The 23,774-nt window shown below is 41.2% G+C and overlaps 1 protein-coding gene across 1 annotated transcript in view; it reads right to left on the bottom strand.

The window, feature by feature from the left end:
• The window catches only part of TIAM2 (T-cell lymphoma invasion and metastasis 2), a 90,485-nt gene that overhangs the window by 7,921 nt on the left and 58,790 nt on the right, over window positions 1-23,774 (bottom strand). Inside the window, exons 14-19 of the mRNA XM_010285320.1 lie at window positions 6,252-6,431; window positions 4,481-4,549; window positions 3,988-4,113; window positions 2,643-2,751; window positions 1,917-2,096; window positions 392-510 (exon numbers count right to left, since the gene is read on the bottom strand). Of these exons, the coding sequence (XP_010283622.1) occupies window positions 392-510; window positions 1,917-2,096; window positions 2,643-2,751; window positions 3,988-4,113; window positions 4,481-4,549; window positions 6,252-6,431 (783 nt within the window). The remainder of the gene's footprint in view (window positions 1-391; window positions 511-1,916; window positions 2,097-2,642; window positions 2,752-3,987; window positions 4,114-4,480; window positions 4,550-6,251; window positions 6,432-23,774) is intronic.

Below are 23,774 nucleotides of genomic sequence, written 5' to 3' on the forward strand. Positions count from 1 at the left end.
TCAAATTGCCATTTTCACTTATACGGGTGAAAAAATATCTTAAGAATTTAAGAACTCTGTGGCGTAAAATCTGAATGCCTTGGGGCATGGATAATCTCTGCAACATTTGAGAAGAAGAGGATTTCTCCTACTGAGAATTATGTCTACTCCTGCTTGCAATTCTTGTCAGTCTGGAAGGCGGCTCTGGCAGCTGTCTGAAAATTTTAGCATAACCTACTGACAAAAAGAAACCTGACACGCAGATATGAAATGGAAGTCAAAATAATGAAGGAGAATGGAGGAAGCCCAGCACAAATGAGTTCCCAAAATTACCTCAGGAAGAGATAAAACACCCAAAGGCAAGCAGGATAATGCTTCAGGAGTGAATAAAACTTGTTGTTGCTTCTCTTACCTCCTTCTCTGTTCCACTTTGATCTGCAACCAGTTGGTCAAATACCGTGCCGTAATCTTCATATATCTTCTGCATCTCGTTGATGTGACTTGCTACTTTTTCCATTGCCTTCAGTGCTTCTGTAAGGTTTTAAAATTTCAGAAACAGCTATGTAATTCAATTGCATTTTCTACGCATGGCATTTTTTATTGAATTCCACTCGAGGCAGGTAAAATGACGCGGTGTTCCCAAGGCTTGGTGAACAGAATTTTAGCTTTCTATCAGCGCTTTCTCATTGCCAACAGTAGGAGGTATGCTTCCTGATCAGAGTAAGTAAAAAATGCTCGTCTGGTGTCTGAAGTGCCTGAAAAGGCTGCAGTAAGCATTCCAGTGATGAGCTCCCAAATGTATGAATATTCCTATCAACACGATAGTAAATACGGTTTGGTTTTGCATCTTGTATATATAGGGCCAGGCCGCTAGGATCTCTAGAGTAATCTACACCCATACTAGAATAAGTCATCTGACGAGCTTTAATAGAAACAAACTGCATCCCACAGAACGGACAAAAAAATACAGTGCTAGGTTGTGCAACTTCCTCACTGATTGTATCCACGAAATTAAATGCTGGTGGCCACGTTTTGTTTAAATTTTGTTTTCTAAGCAAGAATGACACTAGATTTCATTACACTTTTTTGTTAATTCATAAAGGAGTTGGAGAAGGGCACTTAGTTTCTCCAGTCCTGCCAGCTCTTAACAGTGCAGCCTTTTACAAGTTTGGCATTCATCCTGACCTGCAAGTAAGTCACCCCCAGCTTGGTTGCAAGGGCAAGGCAACCATATTAGAAGCTCCCTCTGAAGTCAGTAACAGCCTCGTGACTTTTTGCTGACAGTATGTTTTGCCTCAATCTATTTTGTTAAAATGACAATCATTCCATAAAGTCTCTAGGCTTTCATCCATGATGTGCTGACAGACCTGAACTGGAATTTGCCAGGGTGAAGTCCCAAGCATCTGAGCCTAGAAAAGCAATCAACTCTAATATATGTTTGACAGACAAGTTTTTCTACGTGGGAAGACTGTGAAGCTTTGACACAGATCTCTTCTACGAAAGCAAGAGTCACATCCAAACCTCAAACAACTAAAATTTCCTTCTGTAGAGCTGTTGAAGTTTGATGTGTTTCAGGAACAGAGTAATAACCACCAGATGGAGCTTTCATCAGTGTTTCCCAAGTGGGGGGGAAAAAAAAAAAGCAACACTATAACCTGACAGGCTCCTGTGCAAGAATCGAGGAGAAAGACCCCAGTCCTATTTGCTATGACAAATCTTGGGCACATCTACTTCTCAAAGCGACTTGGACATACCAAGTAGGACTTTTGCTAACTGCACGAAAAAGCTACTTACTATTTTCAAGGAGACGGAGGGAATTCTCTCTAGGTTTTGATGACTTCTGTGCTATCTACTAGAATGGGTACCTGCACCTTCAAATAGGGCTGGAAATAGAACTTAACTCATATTCATTCCCGTAGAAGAAAGGAAGAAGTTACCTGTCAAATGATAGTGCTCCTCACTCTCGTTATCTGTCAGAGACACCAGCTCTTTTAAAAGCAGAGGATATTTCAGCACTCTCTGAACAGGCTTTATGAGATATGACTCCAGTGTAGAAGAGTGTTGCTTTGTGGGATTTCGAGCATCCAGAAAGTTCTTAAAGGCACTATCTGTTTTGGCTAGATGTATATAAAAGAGTTCGTCAGTTGAACATGGAAGTCCTAGAAGGTACAATAACTTGAAAGCACAGAACCAGCACCAAAAGTCTCACCCTTTTCAACAGATGGTTTACACTTGTCATTTCATAATCATTTCCTGCATTAACTAAGATACAGAAGGGCTAAGAAAGCAATTACATCAAGGTGAGATTATTCCTCAACGTAATTTTTCCACTGCACTGCAGTGGATGGCAGAGGAACTAATTCCTAACTTATTTACCATTTGTTGCTGCTTTTTGGAGTATAAGCTGGATCTGCAGGCAGCATAAACTTGTGGAAGACGTTTCTGTAGCTATTCAGGCTACTGCCTGGATGTTACAAAATTTCAGTTCTATACCATACTTCAGCGGAAGTGCTATTCCTTAGCTTAGCTATTCCTATTGAAAGACACCCAGTTAGCCTTCTCTTTGTACCAATATTCTCTGCAAGTCGACAAGATTTGTTACGGTAGTTCACTGCAGTTTAAATTCATGCAAATGAATTACAATAATTAGGATAACAAATTACCTCTCTCGAGAACTTTCTGAACTTTGATGTGGTTTGCGCAGAAGCCACTGTACAGTTTAAAGTGGTCAGCATAATACAGAAAGGAGCCTCCGAGAGAAAACAGCAATTTCTGAAATCAACACAATCAAAATATTAATTCATTACCAGAATCCTAAATAAATGTTCAGGCACATAACACAGAGGCTTAACACCGTGATTTTTTGCTATCTTTCTATACATATCCTATTTTTATATGTTTATAAACATGTATATAAAGATCATGAATATACTATTAGTAGTAGCTCCAGAATGTTTCTGTATTTCTCTGGGCGTAGAGTTCATCCTGTTTAGGCAAAGCCTGCAATTTTCTGCATTCTCCCTGAGCAGGTAACACCACTGCAGACACTCTGTCTTACTGTATCTTTCAGGCAGCACAGGAACAACAATCAACAGACATGTAACAGGGCATCTTGTGCTGGGAAAACACATGAGCAACAGGAGGCAAGGCATACAAGTGCCAAAGCCAGAAGGGACAGTGTAAAACAAACGCTGAGGATTGCTTTCCAACTGTTTTCCTTCTTTCAGGCAGGGGGTAATTACAGGGCACCTCTGATGCTCTCGGATGAAGGGGCGGTTGGGAAGATGTGGGAGGGACTGAATCAGGAGGGACCCGTTTTTAGAAAAATGCTTCCCAAAGCAAAGATAAGAAAGAGGAGTAGTGAGGGAGGAGGAGGGGGAAGGGGAGGAGGAGGAGAGCAGCCCTCTCCCCTCTTTTTAATCAATGTTTGCTCCACAAAGGCAGCAAGTGTCTGGGAGATCTGCCAGCAGTCTCGCCTGGTCCTGTGACAGTGACTCCATCTCTGGGGAACTTACTTCTTCCAGTTAGGGTAGGTACGGAGTGGTTCCGCCGTGAGCCAGACAGCACAGCGAGCACACAACCTACAGCCATTTACACTTTGTAGGGCTTCTTCTTGGACCTCACAAGATGAGCAACTCATGCAGCATTTAAGAGGAAAAGCTCCCAGTCTGTAGCGGGTGAATTGGGCGCAGCGGGGAGGAGCACAGGGCAGGGCAGAATTCAGCACAGCAACAATGACCTTTCTACAAAGGAGTTCTACATCATAAGCATTGCTAGTTTATAGCATACTGAAAGTCTGCTCTGCACTTTCCATGCTCCATCTTCTGCCGTGGGAAAGAGGAAGATAAAACCAAGAAAAATAGCACTTATCTTTCACTGCTGAATAGATGTCTGCTATGCAAATCCAAAATAAAGCTTCAAACATAAAAGCAAGCATATGAAACTTAAAGAGTTCTTATAGCCAGATTTTCACAAATGCTGCAAGGTATTAAACAACCAAATATTTACCCGGAACTGAGATGGTGTTTCCAGTGTATTAAAATCTGAGGAAGAAGATATTCCATCTTCAAGGGTCTCCAAAAACACCTTCTGGAAATCCAGCATTTCTGGCAGACTGCCGAACAAGGATTCCATCTGGAAAAACATCAGCCTATGAAGTACAGAACTCCATGCATCTAACTGGGGTCTTGCAAAAACACTAAGGAGATGTGATGCACAAAGAGGTTGCAAAGCCCAATAACATCATTGTTAATACTTTTCAAACGGGTTTTATAAAAAAATCCTTACAAAAAAGCAAAGATTTCTTAGCAGTTAAGTCAAGAACAATTACCCTTTAAAAAAAGAAGTGACACATGCACCAGACAGAAAGGCACTGACTGGTGTAATTCCTGTTGTTCTGATTGTTTGCCTTTTCTGTCGTGCTCTGAGCAATGAAAAACCCAAGTGCCAAGGCGTTAACCCATAAAAGAATGACAAGCACATCTTTCAGTTATTCCCTCACCTCATCCTGTGTAAGGAAGGTTTCATTTTGGAGGGGATCCAAGTATAGCTCGAAGAGGCAGCTCAAGTCCTGCGAGAAAGAGAATTTGTTCACTTTTCATCTAACAGTTTGAAATTGTTCTTTATAAGACAACTGTGGGATAGGGGTAATTTTGGGGAATGAACTAGCAATACGATTTCTTTTCTGTAGCAAAATCACCTGCGTGTTATTAGCACTAAAGTGATTGGTAAATTAGACGCAAATTATTTCAGTGTAATATTTTTGTCTCATCCTTAAGGCTTTACAGCTTATATATAACAAATTATATTTTAGTATAGCATGAGGAGAAAACGTTACAGATGATGGCTTTCTAAAGGGTCCATGTATATGAACGGCATCAAATGTTTTAATCATGCATGTTAGATAAACCATATAAACAGTCACTCATTTAAACATCAGTAGTAATATTCAGAAGGACACATTTAAAAATCCTATTAGGTTTTAAAGTGTTCTGTTTTGTTGTGGGGAGGGATGTGATCAAGGGCTTTTTCAGTCGCTTCTTCAAAGAATTGGTGCCACTTTGAAGACTTACTATCCTACACCAAAGCATGACAGCAGGGCTGGGGCCCACTGCAGGGCTCTCCAACCTTAAGAAAAGAAACGGCAGAAATTCTTACGGAGAAGGAATAACAAGCACCTCCCTGAGAACGCCATAATGAGTATGTGCAACCTGCCAGGGCTTTGCCTGGTGCAAAATTTCACACATCAGTGACCTCCATGGTCATGCCTTTCTTCAAGCAATTCCTCTATAATAAACATCAGCTGGACATACATGGGGGTCCGTGTTCTGGAAAGCTTCCTCAAGCTTTACAGTGTATGGCTGTGTTAGTGCACTGGTGGATGTGCTAACAACAACAGACTGAAAGCATTTCCTCTTCTTTTCATAGAATAATAGAATAGTTTGGGTTGGAAGTGACCTTTAAAGGTCATCTAGTCCATCCCCCTGCTGGCAATGAGCAGGGACGTCTTCAACTAGATGGGGTTGCTCAGAGCCCCGTCCAACCTGACCTTGAATGCTTCCAGGGATGGGGCATCTACCACCTCTCTGGGAAACCTGTGCCAGTGTTTCAGCACATATTTTCCATAATTTTCCACATACATTATTGCAGCAAGTACTGATATCTCTAAGTGTTTTGAGATCAAGTAAAGTAGATGATTCCTCCTTGCTTTCATGTTTCTTTTGGCATCCAGTCACATGAATTTAGGGTTTATAAAAAGAAGAGGAGACATATATCTAACAAATTACGGACTAATCGGTCAAAGGAGAAATAACATGTGTGATGCTACAACCAACTGGAGTTGTGCCTTTTAGCTTTGCTGATTCAAAAATAATTATGTGCTATTTTCCACAATTACACTTTTTTCCTAATTTGTAGGAGAATCTGTCCTGTTCTTCTACCAGATTTATTTTCCTTTTGAAAACTATGGAAACATCCCCTGGAAAACTCCAGTGTTCAAATATTGCAGGTATCTACTCCCCACAAATTACCACTCTCCAATATAAATACAAATCGACTAGAACTAAAGCTACTAGATCAAATCCTACAGCCTCTGTTACAGGGGGCAAGCCCACTGAAAAGAACAGGAACAATTAGATAGGTGGACTCCGTAGGTTGTGGCCCTTGTAGAGGGCTGGTAATACAAAGGTAAGCACGAAATATGTTAAGACCATCCACAAATCACTGTCAGCCTCAAAAAGAAGGCTGTAGCTAACCAGATTTATTTTTGTTACCTTGACGTAAGATTTCTCAGTGTCCATAAGTTCCTGGATGACTTTCCTCAATCTCTCTGCATCAGAAAGGTGGCGAGCTAGTGGCCGTTGAGGTGGATCCTGGTTGTCCTTTTGTCCTTCCATACCACTTGCCTGGACTTCTTGGAAGTTTCGGCACAATACACTGATCTGTTCTGCGCTCTGTTAAATGAGAAGAGACAAGCGCCGATGTGTTAGAATACAAGCTGTACTGCAATTATTTTTAAGTCCTCAAATTGTGCTCTGGTTCCAAATTCAGGGGCCAGAGCATGCCACTGATTTTTGTGAAATATGTATCCTGGTAGTTTTGAACAGCTTGAATTTCTAGGAGATCCAGATCACAGCAGTAAAATGAAATGAAAATTTTCCAGTGATTTTCCAGTGCAAATTATTTTCAGTCTTCACATACAAGCTCGTGGGATGCAAAAGATGAGACAGCACTCACATATGTCATATACTTTGATTCTTATGACACTAGGATCACACTGTTTTCCATCTCCCTTATTTTGCAATGCTCACTGCATCAAAATAGAAAGAATTAGTAGATAAAGATCTTTTAAGCATCCAGGATAACTGTTTACAGGTACATCTGCTACCTATACTATGTTGTGTGTTTTTTTTCAAACAGTGAGACTTGGAGCTGAGGGTTCAGATTCCAACAGTCTGGGTTGTCAAAAGATGTTTAGGTGCTTTCTCTCCAAGGAGACAACTACGTATCGAGATTTGCTTTCAAAAATGGCAAATGGAAACCCTAATCTTTGAGATTCTTTAGAAGAATGATAAACATGAAAAAACCAGAAAATTTTCAAGCAAGGTAGGAGTTGGAGGTGTAACAACAATAGTTAATCTTATAAGGCAAAGATGGGAGAGAAAGAGATTTTCTGGGACTGATTATCTGTGTAGCTAGGTTCACCAACATACTAGGTCATCAAATGAGCAAATGCAAGTTACTCTGAAACTGAACTGAGTTATACAAAGCCTTCTGTAAGGTGGAGGCTAAATGCACTAATAATATTAAATCTCAACCATTCGTGACAAAACATAGGTACATTCCTCACACCTATACGATAGAAATGTTAAAATGTCAAATATTTGCCACATAGTCCATATTAGTCTCTAACTTCCCAGCCTCCAGCTTTGAACAACTCCACCACTCTAAAAAAAAAAAAATAAGTTACTTTCCTCACTAATATGTGCAACTGTCTTCTACTATAATCTTATAATAATAATGACAGCTTGCAGGGCTATGAAATTTAGATACACTTTGTATTTAAAACACTCATTAGGACCCGACAAAGCACAATGTAAATTGAATGGTGTTTGTTGGAATTACAGCTGCACATTGATGGAATACATTTTAAAATCACCGTCATCCTGTGCCACTAAAATTAATTAGTGTTTTGGAAACAAATCACAACTTAATTTAGGAAATGGAGGGGGGGTTAAGTATTTTAAAGCAACTTCTAAATAGCTGAATGCCGAAGTACTGAGTTTTGTTTTCTTTGTTTCTGATGTCAGAAAGTTTTGTATTTGTATCAGAATGACTCAGATTTTACACTCTCTACAGTTCAAGGTGCGTGTGAGCAGTTTGATTTACATCAACCTGGTGCCTTATCAAGGACACTAGATCAAGGATATGAGACAGCCTATTGAAAGTGAGTCATAAACATCATCATCAGGCACAGTTTTACAAGAAGAGTTGGAATTTCTCTATTCCTCCTCAACCACCTTCGCACGTAGGGCTGGCAGACATTAGAGATCATCCTGTGTTGTTCTTCATCCCCTTCAGTTTTGGGGCCAGAGCTGCATCTGCCACCAAGAACCACTGGGTAAGAAAGCATATGGAAATAGATGATACTCCTCAACATAGATACTATTTGAGCATCTAAGCAACATAATTCTGGTGTCAGAAATTGTTCCGCGTAACTGGCCTAAGCCCAAGACACAGGATTACCTCTCAGCCATACTGCCAACAAGCAGTGATTTTTATAAACTTCAGTACGTTCCTGAACATGTCAGCACTTTGTGTTTGCATGTCTGGCGTTAAGGATATTGCCCTTGTCCTGCAGTGCTGCTCCTAGGCTCTCGTCCTTTCCTGGAGTCTTGCTGCTCTCTGTCCCTCCCTTTCTGGGAGGCTTTCAGACTGTGCAATATCCAGACCCGATTCCACTCTTTGTACCCACTGTGGGACTTACATTTGGGTCAAAGCAAATGTACTTGATGACAGGACAGAAGTATTTCACATTCACTCCTACACATTGCACAGACCATAAAAGATGCAGGAACCCATTTTGCTAGTGAAACCACAAAGTGTACCTTAGGTTCTTGATCAAGAGCCCAGTATTCATGAGAAACTTAATAACAAAAAATAAGCAGAGAGGAATAAAAACTATTCTTGCTTCATATTTCTTCCCAAAAGTCCCTTACCACACAGGTCGGGATCTCCACCTTTTTTCCACACTGCTCTGGATGCTACTTTCTGCCTCCCACACTAAACAATGCCCCGCTCTTCATTATTTTTGGGGTTTGAAACAGATCTTTTCTAGAAAGACTCTAACGACAACCCCTAAGAACATCTCTTTTACGTCTTTACGTGTGGGCAGGAGAGGCCCAGCCTCTGCCCTGTTACTGGTTGCAGCTGGGATTTCAAAGCCGCCTGGGCATTCGGGATGTCAAAGCAGAGTCTGGCAGTCTAGTGCCCGTAAGCCAAGAAGTCTCAAGAGGAGCCCCAAGTTGATACTACACACACCCACCATAATCTTGAAATAAGGTGGGCATTAACCCTGAATTTGCTCTGACAATGACATTGCAATGGCTAACACAGGCAGACTTGACGCTCAGATACACCTGGTAAGCTCCTCAAGCACACAGCTGCTTTTATTTGCACAAGGCCAAGACTGTCTGTACTTAGTAAAATTATTTATGCCAATCTTTATAGTGTGCAGCTCATCAGAATAAAAACATTTAAATTGGTGAAAAGGCCAGATGACTGACTGTGGACAAGGCTGCAAGGTAGCTGGGTGCAGAGAAAAGCTGAGAAGAGCATACAGTGGAAGCAACAAACTTTCTCCAAAATCCATCACTTGAGCTTATATATGCCACTTTCAGCAACATTTATAGGAGACTGCAAGCAGCTTCAGCTTACCTTGAGCGCTGAACAGCAGACAGCTAGGCTAAAAATCCCAAAATTTAGACTAACAGTGCTCGAGTTGGGAAAGATGACTGGAGCTTATGCAGGGCTTACTGAAAAAACAAATACTTGCATTCCAGGGAGAATGAAGTTAAGCAGCACTGTACTGTTCTATTGGCCATTTTCACAGCTTTTCCAACAAAGCTGTATAAACCCTTCTACAGACCGAGCAGTCAGAGGAAGCAGCCTCCTGCCCCGTACTCTCTTGGCCTCCAAGAAAACAGAAAGATGTGTAGAAGCAGCCTTGAGACTTTTTTTTTTTCATGCCTGCATGTTTGTGACTCATACTTGGGTCCCACATCCTTCTGCATGGAGCAGTCCCTGTGAATGAGGGTCGCTCACAGTAACCTTAGAGGGGACAGCTCCAGTCCACAGAATCGCCAGCCTGACGCAGAGCTGTCAATCACCACAGCGGTGCTCAGCTCGTCAGGTGGAGATGAAGCACATCCCATTTTCAATAACACTTCTGATAAGAAATATCAGAGATTTTTCCTTTAAAGCAAACAAAGGATACTCTTACAAGGAACCTCTTACAGATTTTATTTTTTTTATTCCTTGCAGACAAGCGTATCATCATCTGAGGCTGTGCTATCCCCACCAGAGTGAAAAATCTCCATAAAATTAATTGGTAAGAGAGCAGAAGACATTAATCAGCAGTGGTTAAGCATTAGCACAACAATTTCATGGCTACCCTGTGACTTTCTACTGAATGACACTGATTGAGCATAAATGCTGCACAAGGTCAATTAGTGTTACAGTGTTTCTGCTCATTGCTGTTTATTTTACCCTCATTTATACGCCTCAGGTACTCCCATCAGCTGGTTGGGGTTTGTCTGAAAAAATGAATATTTTGAGTAGGCTTAGAAAACAATTCAGTCTAAGAAAGACTCCTTGGGGAGGGTAAAACTGTGCATGTCCTTTGATGAGTTTTCAGATTCCTGTACCCTTGTGCAGGACATTGACCACATGGAGATCACCAATCTTTTGAATTCCTTATCCAAAGAGGAAGCATGCCCAGAAAGCATCCTGCAGAAACAGATTAGCCTTGTACCCTCTAAAAACAAACAGCTAACAGCTCAGCTCTGCCTGATGTATGTATTTCCAGGAAATAGGACTGAATGCACCAGTCACCAGAAGAAACACAATTATACAGGGTTTTGAGAAACGAACAACTGGCCAGAGAACTTTTTACATCCCTCATTCCGTGAAAGAAGGAAAGCTTTTGGAGACCTCCATCACTTTTCCTTTGTGTTAGAAGATTTTTCTTTCCAGAATGAAGGCAGCCCTAACAGCCATCATTTTTTGTGGGTTCTCTACAGACTTCTCTGTCATCCTCAGACTGGGAAGGTCCTGGAAGTACTTTGTAATGAAGCAATGTAAAAGGCTAGAAAGTCGCAGGTCTTCGCTTCCTTAAAGACCACTGCAAACAGTTGCTCTGTGTTACACACCAGTGCAGTACATGCACTCCTCTACATTGTTTATTAAGACTGAAAAATGTCAGCAGAGTTCTACTGAAAAGTGCCTTGTGAGATTTTCACCATAGGCATCTGGGCAAGACTGCTGCTCAGTTTCAGGGAACAGAAGCTAAAACATAGTAGATTCAGTCATTTCTTTTCTTCTGGTCCTTCTTTTTTTCCCCAACTTCAAGACCACTCAGAACATGAAACTGTTCCTGACTGACACTGCTGAAATTTTCTGGGTCTGTTTTGTTTAGCTGTGTCTTTTGCATGTCTTCTAAATTAGAAGTTTAAAATACTGCTAAAGGGAAAGTATTTTTTAAATTTAAAAGTGCCCACTCAGATCCTTTGTAGCAATAAGCCAAGCATAGTTAGAGTTATGCTTTAAGGAGGGAGAAGCAACCCCTCTACACCGCATTTTGAAAAGCTGCCCTGCCAGACACTACCAGACCAGCCAACAGGGGAGGAGTTAAGAACACACTTTTTGTCTTTGAGTCAAAGTTTCCCAATTTCAGGGACATTTACATTAGCAAAGTCAGCCTCTTCCAGCAACACAAGTAGGTGTCACCAACCTCATTTAGAAATCACAAGTACAGTAAGAAGAGGGGTTGATGACCTAGTAACTCTTTCCTGACAGCACAGGGCAAGGCCTGAAACAGGGCTGAACTCATGGCTGTGTAGAACAGCTAAGATGCAACCCACTTGACATGGGGCCTGAGCTATTAGTATGAATTGCATGGTGGCAAATCTTCCTTCTCACTTGCCACAGAGAGAGATGCCCGGTATCATTAGCTCCTTCCGCATGTCCTTATCCTGATGTTGTCAACCTTTAATGCAGAAGGCTCAAGTATTTTTCTACTACCTGTGTAATATATTTACAGCCGCCTTATATTCCCCCAGCAGTACCTTGATTGTAGCTCCTATTTTTCCTCCGTTTTTCCACAATCCTAAATTATTAGTCAAAAACCAGAGAAACAGTTAAAACATTCATGCTGCAGTTATTTCCAAATTTCCCTGAAGATTCTTGTTTTAACATCCCACTTCTTGTCAAAATCTGGATCATGACTTAGTCCTCCCTTTTGACAGACGCAAGAAAGAACTATTTGCTTGAGCCCAGCAGCAAACAGGGGCAGGCAACCAACCTACCCCTCCCTCCCCTCAAACTTCAAAAAACCCAAACCTTTCCCCCCGCAGCATACTGGTATAAGCTCACCCACCGACTACATGTTGCCAGAGTCCATTATTTGATTATTAACACCGGGACAGTCGCTATTGATCAAGCGCAGACAGCCCGGCCATGCTCATGCAGCCGCGGTCACCTACCTTAGCCTCACCAGGCAGCATCCCCCCAGCTCAACCCGCGCCGCTGCGGAACTCACCGCAGAAAACATCCTGTGCAGGGAGCCGCGCGCCGCTGCTGCTCGCTGCTGCGTTTTGCCAGCCAGCGCTGAGCTCCTAGCGCTGGTTTTACTCCTCCTGAAGGCGGGCATTGTGGCTTGTGAAAATAAACTTTGCCAAAAGGAAAAGGCCCCTCGGAAGGAAGCCACGGACCCTGCGATCCCCCACGAACAGATCTTCTCTGAGCTCGGCTGCACAAGTTTCTCTTTTGTGCCGACTGACGAAAATTGGAAATGCTGTCAATGTCCCAGCGCAATGGGGCTAAGCAGCGTATGAGAGCACGAACAGACCTGCCATGCTTCCTTTTATTACTAAAAATGCAGGGAAAACGTGCAAGATGAGAAGATTTTTTTTTTTTTGTTATAAATAGCTCGATGTAGTGAATGCAGGACAAAGTGCAGTTACGGCAAGGGAAGATGAGTTTTATTTCCCCAGAAATGTACCTGCCTCTGTGCCCGTGAAATTTACTGCATAAATAACACATCAGGTGCTTTGAGAAAATTAGTCAAATACCTAAAAATACCTAGAGGGTGCTGACTGCCCTGAAGGTCAGCGTGAATTATCAAAGGTACTGATGCTCTGTCAAGGGTATATTGCCACTAAATGGTGTGGCATACAAATGCTCTTACAATGATAAAATGAAAACCAGCAGCTCTCTGGGTGATTTCTTTACTTAATTGTGCTTGTCCTTTGTTTGAACCTTTTAGTTGTAATTACATCAATAAAAAGAAATTTAAACTGTGCTCAGTAATAAATTCAGGCTTGAAAGTAAAAGTCCCCATGTTGATATAGTTACACAAAAGCAACCAGCTCTACAGCTAGGTTATTCTAAAACCAATGTAGCTTTAAATAATACATTATAGGACATAACACCACTGAGCTGAAGAGTTACCAGACTGACAAGCAATTCATTAATAAAAGGAGAACTATACCAGTGGCATAATAAAACACATTAACTCCCGTGTTAAGAGTGCAACGATGAGCTATAAGGCTTCACTCAACATTGCCCTTGCCACCACGTATCGCTCTGCCGCAAACCCTTTCCTTGAACCCAAATGACACGCCAAGCCGTGGTATCTATATCCTTGGTTATGAGTGTGCTGCTTCAGAAGTTTCAAGGATACTCACCTCCATACAAGTGAGGGAGTAATGCAGCCCTCTCCTTTAATTACTGCAATTAAACTTACATCCATCTCTTTCCAAACCATCAGCACAACCTGACAGCTCAGCCTTTGCCAAGCCGTGAAGCTCAGTTGCCGAGTGGACGCCGAGCGGAGGAAGAACGATGCTGGATCCCTGAAACAACGTGCTGCTGCTGTAAGGCTCGCAGAACGCATCACGGTAGCAAGGACCTCTTGATGGACTATGCCCTCTCTTTTGGAGACAGATACCGGACTCACTGGGTGAGAAGACTATGTAACAGAAAACTGAGGGAACGGTCTCGAGGGAGCAAGAGCAGTTCTGCCTGCTCCCTAGCATTTCATTTTTCAATGGACGCACAGCCCGATTTAAAAATCCAATTATATGGACTACTGTGTAGCATGTACAAGGCTACTTTTCTCATCCACCGTGAGTGGTTGCCTCTGCAGTAGTCCACAGACCCTAGGGGTCCACAGACCAAGTCTGAAGAGGAAAAAAAATAAAATCAATCGCTAGTCTGTGGAAATTAAAAGTTTACTGTGTATACCATTGAAAAAATAACACAGGTCAGGTCACCAGATCCACAATTATTAAGTGTGTAACTACACTTTCTGGAAAGGCACTGTTTCTCCATTTTCTACCAGCATGAGTCATGGCAATTTCAAGCTCTGTTTTTGTAATAGATATGTGTTAAAACACAGCTCATCCACTGGGACAGGGAAAAAAAAGGGAAAAAAAAGGTCCAAGCAGTATCATCCATCTTGATGAAAAACAATGACAGGCCTTTTTAATTCCATATTAGGAAGTTATTCTTCCCCAGATTTGCTAATTAAGCCTGAGTTATTAGCTAGCCATATGCCAGCTAAAAGATGTTACCAATTAACAGACTTTTTTTTTTTCATGTGTATTCATTAGAAAAAAGCAACAATGTTTTTGTAATACTTCCAACTCCTATTGAAGGACTTGGATAAATCAAAAAAAGTGAAAAACACAAACTAAAATAAACCAAATGAATGAAAGCCTTTCTTCTACAGAAGCATGCAACAAACGCGCAAGCCCTCTTCAAGAATATGTCTCCTACACAAAATTTACATGTAAAACAATCAATCACCTTGAAATACTTTTAAGATGACTGGAAAAATTACATAGCCTTGTTGTTTGTTCCTGTGTGCTTTGAGTAACACACATTCCCTTCACAGACATCTGGTTTTCATCTTTCCATTTTAGTGGCACCAGGCTTGATAGTTACCATAACAGTAACGTCCTTCGTAATACCCGCTTCCCGCTATTGTCCCGATACGTCTAGGTGCACTTATCTGCACCGAGTTGGTTTCCCATCCTGCTTCTGCCCTTAGTGCGCGGAGGAAAAAGGCTAATTTTGCCCCGCCTGTATATACTTGGAATGAAAGGGAACGGTGGCTTGCCTCCGGGACAACTCTGGGCACTGTGGGCTAATTTAAAACATCCACCTGGACCAACAGTGAAGCAGAGGCAGAATTTGTACACACAACATGTATTTTCTATATATACAGAGAGTGTGTGTGTATATGTATATGAACATGTGTATATAATACACATACACACACATATATATAAAAAAAATATACAATATGTATGTACATACCCTGGAATAAAGAGGAGCTCTCTGATATTAGTGGTCTCTAAGCATTACAAGCTCATGCTTAATTCAGTTGGTCTCCAGATCTCTACAGTGATTTAGAAGGGACTTCATTTTTTACTTTTTATAAATGTGGGTGGATGATTTTTCTGAATAATTTTCTATTGCACCTATTATTACTAGTAACATATTTTTTAAATACCTTCAAAATGCATTTTCAAAGCATAACTGACCACAGTGAAGACATCTGCTTTAATTTTAGTGCTAAAAAAATTAGTTAACATTCCAACATTTAAAATTAATCCTTCAATTCAGTGTTTAACTTCAAGCATCTTAAATACTGTTTGTAACATTCTCACCCGAAGTGTTTTGTGCTGAATGCAAAAACTTTTCTCAAGTGCTGAATTAGAAACTATAGCAACCACAGAGACATTATCTTTGCAGTTGCATTCATCTTTCACCGTATATTTTGCACTGTGCCTTTTTATAGGCAGAGAGGGCGGCCCTTATCTCTTCTTGTTAGTAGCAGGCTTATTGCATTTCAAATGTTAAAAGATGCAATAATCCCCCCATAAAGACAAACGCAGACCCCCTGAACTCCACATCAACCTCTCCTCTGGTTTTGATGGGGATTTGTTTAGGGACTACAGAAGGATTCTGCTGTCTCAGAAGGAAAAAATCACCATGAGTGAAGGTCTATGTCCACCCACAGTATGTTAACAAGCAGAGACAGAGGCACACAGTGCTATGGACATGTAACAAAACATGAAACTCTGTTGGAACTTCCCTGTGTATGACTCAACCAATCCCTGAATTTCTAGTTCTCCTTCCTAATCCTTCCTTTCAAGTATCTTTTTGTTACCTTTGATTTTGCAGAGTCTGCTGCAGGTAGCAGAATTTTTCAGATCTACCTTTGGCCTTACACGTTCCTGACAGCACAGAATAGGAATCAAAGTCTCATCAAAGTCTGTGAGGGTACCCAGGAGGCAGTAATTGTCTGAAATCCTGTATTGCAACTTGGTGCAACTTTGAAGCGACTTTTGTGTCCTATGGGTAACTGCTGGGGACATCACATACAGCAGCATGCACTAGAATTGTGCTTAAATTCTTCTGCGTTGCAAGGAAAAAAACAGTGTGTTATTGTCAGTGCTGTAACTGAACAGTATCTCAGTCTTAAAAAAACACACCGAATGATCTACAGCTGGCAGAAAGGTCACTCAGCTCCCCGAGCCTGCCAGAAGCATGATTAGATATCTCTGCCTTTGATTTCAAAGTGAAATTCTGCCGTCATATCCTGCACTGCAGGTGACTGAGGTTGCCTTTGGAGGCCCAGGGTGATGGACTCCCAGGCAGCTTCCGGCCCTTCATCGGTGAAGTCACAAGCGCCTCCAGAGATGCTGCAAACCACATCCTGTTGCAATGAACCAGCACTCTCACCATAGGCTTCTCTTTTCACCTGCAGGTAAGCCTTGTGGATTTTTCCCAGAAGACTACAAAGAAAAGCTGCATTATAACTCACCTCCCACCAGCTTCTTTCATTTGCAAGCACCAACACAACACAGTTTCTTCTCCCGATCAAAACCATCTGCACGTTTTACATTGACAACTGTCACAAGTACTTTTGAGAGGACCTTTCCTTCAGTCAGAGGAAAGACAACAAATAACCACCTCCCCTCCAAACCCCAGCGACCCTATGTAATAGCACGAAACAGAGCAACACAAGTTCACACCTCTGCATGCAAGAGCTGCGCAGTCTCCCTTTGGTCTTCTTTCTTGCCGTTCTTGTGCCTCCCTATCAGCAACTATGCAGCCAGGTCTCCATCTACAGCTTGACCTAACGTCTGGTTAAACGGTCACCCTGGATATAGTGCCTTTCACACTTCAAGCTTTATGGTTTCAAGGCTCCTCTCTATGTTAGCCAAGACAGGCAACTCTTGTGCTTGCGTTTTGGGCTGTCCAGAGGGTGGCTCTGCTGCATTTAAACACCCGCAGGATCAACGCAACAAAGTGGAATTCAGGACTGGAGTCAGTAGCACGCACTCACTGGTAGGTTTACAGCAAGCCTTCTGTAACCTAGTGCATCAGTTTTGGTGCTTTCTCTGAGGGATAGAATAAAATACTGAAACCTAAATTAATTAGTAAAACTTTTATAGACTTCTAACAGGCTACAGGTTCACTCATATCACTGATACCCTTCTCAAAAGGCACACGATGACAGCAGGGGTCTGTCCTGCCAGGTCTGGCCATGGCTCCACACTGCTGGAGCCAGCAACTCTGGTTGGGCTCACCAGAGACTGGGCTGTCTGCAAGGGAAGCAGAATAATTAGCAGAGGTCCCCACGGGCTTCTGTTGCGCTTTCGATGCAGCACTGTCCCCTCCAGGCACAACTGATCGAGGAAAACCACTGCTGAGGAACGTGCTATTTTCCCATGTTAGCTCTTAGACTCCCTAAATACATCTCACATCTGGAAGGAAATGACACTTGGATTGCAGAGGACTATACATGATTTTGAGAGTACTACGCTGTCAATCCCTTTCCTACAGAGGACAGAAAAAAGGATGTTAATTGTGCACTACTCCCCAAGCTTTTGGATCTCATCAACTGCTAAAGTGAAGTTCTCACGATTAAAATCAAGGAAAGATCCTTAATGTCCTATGGATGCTGAGTAAACCTTCAGGCAGGCAGCTCTCCTGCAATTAATGACATGCTGTGCAAGTGGGAACTGCCTGGGCAATGCAAAATAGAGCTAATGAGAAGCTATCACCACGAACATCATTTAACTGGAATTGCCTCCATGCAAGAAATAGGTTTGGGGCCATATGGGCATACCAGCAGTTTTTTCTTCCTCTTATTTTACTTTTCCCAGAGGGACCTTTGTTGAGCTTCTGGCTGTTCTGCTTGGCTTTCTTTCAGTGTAGCTCAACAATTGGTGTTTACTTGATTAGTTATACCATTCGCCTTCCAAGATTTTTGAGTTTTACAGTCTTTGATTAACAAAATTACTTTGCACACACTTTTTTAAAAAAAAAAAAAAAAAAAAGATTTCCCACAGTTTTATTTCAATGTTAGTGTTTCTTTGGGGATGTTTTAGGGCTAGGTGTCACTAACTGACTAGCAAGAAAGGAAGCAACTTACATCAAATGGAGAGAAATACAGCTCTCAAATCTACCAGACACATGTTAACATACAAACATACACTGCCATACCATCATATAGGTAATCAAAATATGATTTGTACTTGTCAGTTTTTATGTTTTATGTACCATATTATTGAAAATCTTCCTTCTAATTCAGCATATTTTGGTAAATCTTTAACTTTCTCCCCAAAAAGTCATACTAGGAAACTGTTCAACTTGGTGGGGAAGAATAAACATTTCTTGCCATTTACCCTCTAAAAGGCAATCAACCACTGCTTATATAAACACATTCAGACTGATGATCCCTATCTCAACTCTGAGAGTGAATGAGTGTCATCAGCAGTTCAAAATAAATAAATAAACCACCACAACTGAATATATAGGATTACATTTATTGATAGCACCAATGGAAGGCTGTTGGGTGTGTTTTGAATAATGGTGCCCTGAACTATCCCACAGCACATATGCTACAGATCACTGTAGCATGTACTGTACTGCTTGTACAGTACTTTCTAGGTAACAAATCAGAGGAATACATCATTCCTAGCATCCACTTGCTTTCGTCTGGGAGACAAAATACCATTCGCATCATCCATAAACATTGAAGAATTGTATTAATTTTCTGCTGGGATTGGACTATACGAGTAATGATTACTAACTGCTCTCAGCTGTACTATTCCATGGCATCTGTTGTACTTGCCTCCTTCTCCTCCCCAAAATCAAACCACACCTTTTTCTTTAACAATTGAGCATTCAGACAGGCTAGCAACGGGATACACATTCTTTCATTCAGCTTTGAACCTAGACCTGAATATATATTGTACCTCAGGATTTTTACCCTTAAATTACTCTATCTGCTTGAGAACTTGATGGCTTTAGTGCTACTTCTAATGAAGGGGTTTCAAAAACAATTTTAGACCATTTAAAGACAAAATATGAATTCAACTTATGAAAACCAACCCTCCAGTACATGGCTAAGCTTTATACACAAGAGGCCAAAACCACGTATGCAGCAAACTCTTCACAATACTCACTGATTTTTATCACAGAAATAGCCGTGTGAAATCAGCTAGTAGGTAACACAAGGAATTTCCTTTTTGAAATGATGACACATGTATTTTGCATCTAGTGAAAGCACTGTTTTGGGAAGCTTGTTGTGGTAGTTGAATGATGCAGGAGTGGGAAGATGGGTTTGCTTTCTGACCCAGTCTCAGTCTCTGCATTCACACCACTCAGGCACCATCTGACATGCAAACCAGATACTCAATTGCACACACACTTTAGGTGGGTTGGAAGAAAAACCTCAACAGTCATCCAAGTTAGGCATGTTTGCATGTTGGCTCCTTGAGCACGAGAAGCAGGACTGTATGCAGGGAGGCCAAAAAACGGATTTCCCACCATGGTCCCAGACATGCAGAGTTCATGGAAACACCTACTGCTTACTGCACTTGCAAAAGCTCCTCTCTGGCAAATGGAGGACTGTCCACAACTGGCATCACAAATAAACAGAATACACATGCTTCAAAAGCGCTGGAAGGATGATTTGACATTACACTGACCTGGCACCTCATCCCTACAAAAAGCTGAAAGCATTTGATGAAAATGCTCCACCCTGCAGGAGATGCAAATTGGTGTTTGCTAAAGGTGCCACGTGCTCTGCTGACCAGACTGGTCATGAGGTCTTCATTTCCTCACCAGATGGAGGGAAGTGAACATGGCTGTCAAAGAGGAGCAGAGAAGGAATGAGTTGAGCTAATCTAAAGCAGCCCATGCTGGGAAAAGGTGTTCAGGGATTTTTAGCTATAATTTCTGTTCATTGCATTAGGAATGATATTCCTAAGAGAAGAAGTTAGTTTTCTCCCTCTGCAGTGTGTAGTGGTTTTGATTTATTTTTTATTAAGAGGTGATGGGGACAAACTTGTCCTCATATATATACTGATGTATATACAATATAACCTGTTCTGAAAGTAGATTGACTATTTTAAGAATCAACAGCAAAGGCAATTTCTGTAAGTCTCTATACCAAACTTATTCCCAGAATCAATTTTACTTCATTGTTTGAAAGAAATGTAGCACCACTTCAAAAGCATTATAAAATCAAACCACTTGGCAATTCTTTAGAAAGCAAATTCTTGTTAACATTCAAAGTTTCTCATCATAGTAGCTTCTGTTTCTGCATCTGCAATGTTAATTTTTGAAGATGCCAGCATAAAACCATTCTGCATTGACTATTTTTACCGTGATTACAAAGCATCACACTAACTATTTTTACTGGGTTACTTAAGTTTCTTAAAGAACTCTAAGATACAGCTGAGAATATAATGAAGTTATGTGAAATATTTGCACAAGGTTTATGCTAATGTTTTTCCTTATGATCTGTAAAATATTTACAGTGAAAATACATCTTCCCCCTCTCACACATGCATTTATATGAAGTTCCTTCTTTCCGTCTGTTTATTTCCATGTTAGTGTTTCTTTGGGGATGTTTTAGGGCTAGGGGTCACTAACTGACTAGCAAGAAAGGAAGCAACTTACACCAAATGGAGAGAAATACATCCGTCTGTTAAAATTTAATATGATTTCGGAAATACTTATCTCTGATGATACTCAAAAGATACAGAGCAACAGAACGTCAGGTCACAGCAGTCTTATAAAAGACCTGAGGACAGTAGTTACTTGTATGGTAAAATTTCACCTTCTAGCTATGTTCATCTTTCATAAAAGGGTATTTTTAATATATTGAAAATACAAAATAAAGATAAGCAAGTTAGTAACAGACAACTAAACTTCATCTTAAAAGAAACCATGGGCTAGAGAAAACATTTCTAAACAATACAGTCTGCAACTAGAAATCACAAATACCGAACGGAAAAGTTGCATTTTTTACTTATTCAGCTTCATGCTACTTGGATGTATGAAGAGCTTGATTCTTGGCAACCGTCAATGTACCAGGATTTAACTGAGCGCCAGGAGCATGACAATTAGTTCTCAAAATGATTAAAACAACTAAACCTAATTGTACTGACAGGCATACTCAATCCCCAGATCTTCTGAGGTCCTCTATTCTTCTGTCAACAGTACGCCTACATACTCCAGAACCAACAACTGCAAGGATGACATGCCACTGCCACATAAACAGTATTTTAACACAGTTTGAAAATATACTGCAGCGGAACGTGTTAGAAGTGTACCATCTATCCTTGTTAAATAAAAGAGAAAATAAAGTTAAAGGTATTAAAAGTATAAATGAGGCATCCCAGAGAATACAGAGCTGACAAAACTAATGAGCATCTGGATAGTTCTTGATGTCCATGTGTTTTTAATAATATTTTATAACTTAAGGAACAGCTTCAATTTCTGGAATGAAACAATCCTCTATTGCCCTTCTTATTAATTTGTTAGATCTCAGATGAAAGACAAACATACCACTATTCTAAATTCATTCATTTCTCGGACTACAAAAAATGAATGACTGAATGAATGACTGAATGAACTCGTTTGAATGTAGTACACATGCAACTTACTGCTTTGAGGTTACAAAGCACATCTGAAATGCTTCATTGTACTTTCAGTTAAGATGATGCTTAACCTTAGCTTGGTATGAGATGAAGAAAAGAGTAGCGAAAAACAAACAAATAAAAATGCTCCAAATGATACACATAAAATCTAGAAATCAGACATGCAACCATTAAATACAAAGATTTAAGACTGTTTTTTATTTACTTACATGTTACAGGACAAAAATCAACCAAACTTCAAAGGAGTCTGCTCCCTCAGAGACAAGTAATTACATCTACAGTTGCTGTCAACTGGGAAGTAAGCATCTCTAGCTGTCTCTCCCCTGAAATAATCCCAAACTGCCTGTTGTTCCAGGCTGTGCTCAGAACCTCTCAGCGCCACCAACGTCTTCTCCACGGAGCTGTGCTTACAGAGCTGCTCTCCCCCATACCTCTGCGACATCGCCTAACGCTGAGGTGTCTGCCCTACTGCTCTCCCACAGGCGTGGGTCAAGTTAGCAATGCAGGAAACAGAAGGCAAAGGGGGAAAAAAAAAACCAAACCCAAATCCAGATGCTATGCTTTTTGAGGCTGCAGAATTTCCTCAAACTGTCTTTTATTAGCAATAGCTATTGTTCATTTGGCAAGCAGTCCCAAATCACAGCTATAACAGCAGAATTAATTTTAATTCCTTTTATACCCAATCACAAAAGCACATACAATATACACTACCTAAATTTACTGTGAGCTTTGAGTTTTTCTAATTCTGTATCTATTGGAGAAATCAAAAGGGTCAGACAAAAAGCTCTGACAGTAATAGGTACCCTCCATGAGAAAGAGAGCAATCAATTACAAACCATTTGCAGAAATTGTAGAGCTGTCACAGACTCGTTTACAGCTGCAGTTCAAGTCAGACTGCCTCTGATTGCCAAGCCATTTCCCTCCCTTGTACCTGCAGAACTAGGACAGCTTCAGATAATTTTTAAAATGACATTAGCAAACCTGCATGCCAACCCAAGAAGTGAACTGCAATATGGCATGGGCAGTTACTTTAGCAATGCACAAGCCATTAATACTGCTAGACGTGACAGATTTGAGGCTGGAGAGAGGGCAGGGAGAGACCTCCCTGTTTTCCCCTCCTCTTTATTTTTTGAGCTTCAATTGCGGCATGTTATTTTAGAGCATTGGAGCAAATTTAGTGCGTTCAGAGCAACAACTAGTGTATGTGAATTGTTCTCTGTATTTAAATCCTGCTGAACTCTCCCTAATTTTCTGTCATCTGCTGTATTTGACACAGACAATCGGGAGCGGCTCTGTTTTTCTGCTAAAGCAAAGCAGATGCTCCAGAATCTCCTCCCCTCCAGCAGGACAGGAGCTCAGTTGTATATGTCCACACAGTGTATGGGGGACAGCACGTACCCCCGGCGAGCAGGGCACGCCAAGGCGCCCGGGGGAACCTGGCCAAGCACCAGCCTGCTCATGCAGCCAGCCCCCAGGGCTTCCCAAGACGTGGGGTCACCTCCGCTGTGCTCTTGCAAAAAATCCCTGCCCCTAAAACACTGCAGAAGCCCTAAAACAGGACAATAGAGAAATCCATGTTACCCCTTCCAAAGGAACAATGTGTCCTAGGGAGAGAAAAATCCAGTTTATACTTGTCTGGTTGCAAAGACATTTTGGGAGCATAAGCAATGTGTTACACAGGATATAGATAATCTCTGTGGGAATCCCCTGCGCAGCAGCAGATGGGCTGAAGACCCACCATCGCTGGGCTTCTATTTAGTCTCTAGGAAAACTGCATGAAGTCACCTATATTAGGCTGAAGTAGATTACAAAGTAATTCCAAAAGCAAGAGAGGTTCAGCTCCTCTGGGTAAGTATGGCTAGAAGCACAATAGATCTCCTCTGTTCTGGTGTTCTGAGTTTTTACATTTTGCCTTATCTGTACCAATTTTTCGTACGACTCAGTACAGGACAGTAATATATTCCAGAACTGTAAAACCTGACTTAATTTCTGTTACGCAATAGTGTAACACAACTGTTATCACACATTTACTTGGAGATACAACCA

This window comes from Phaethon lepturus, unplaced genomic scaffold (genome assembly GCF_000687285.1).
Source record: "Phaethon lepturus isolate BGI_N335 unplaced genomic scaffold, ASM68728v1 scaffold4944, whole genome shotgun sequence".
In the NCBI taxonomy this organism is placed as follows: domain Eukaryota; kingdom Metazoa; phylum Chordata; class Aves; order Phaethontiformes; family Phaethontidae; genus Phaethon; species Phaethon lepturus.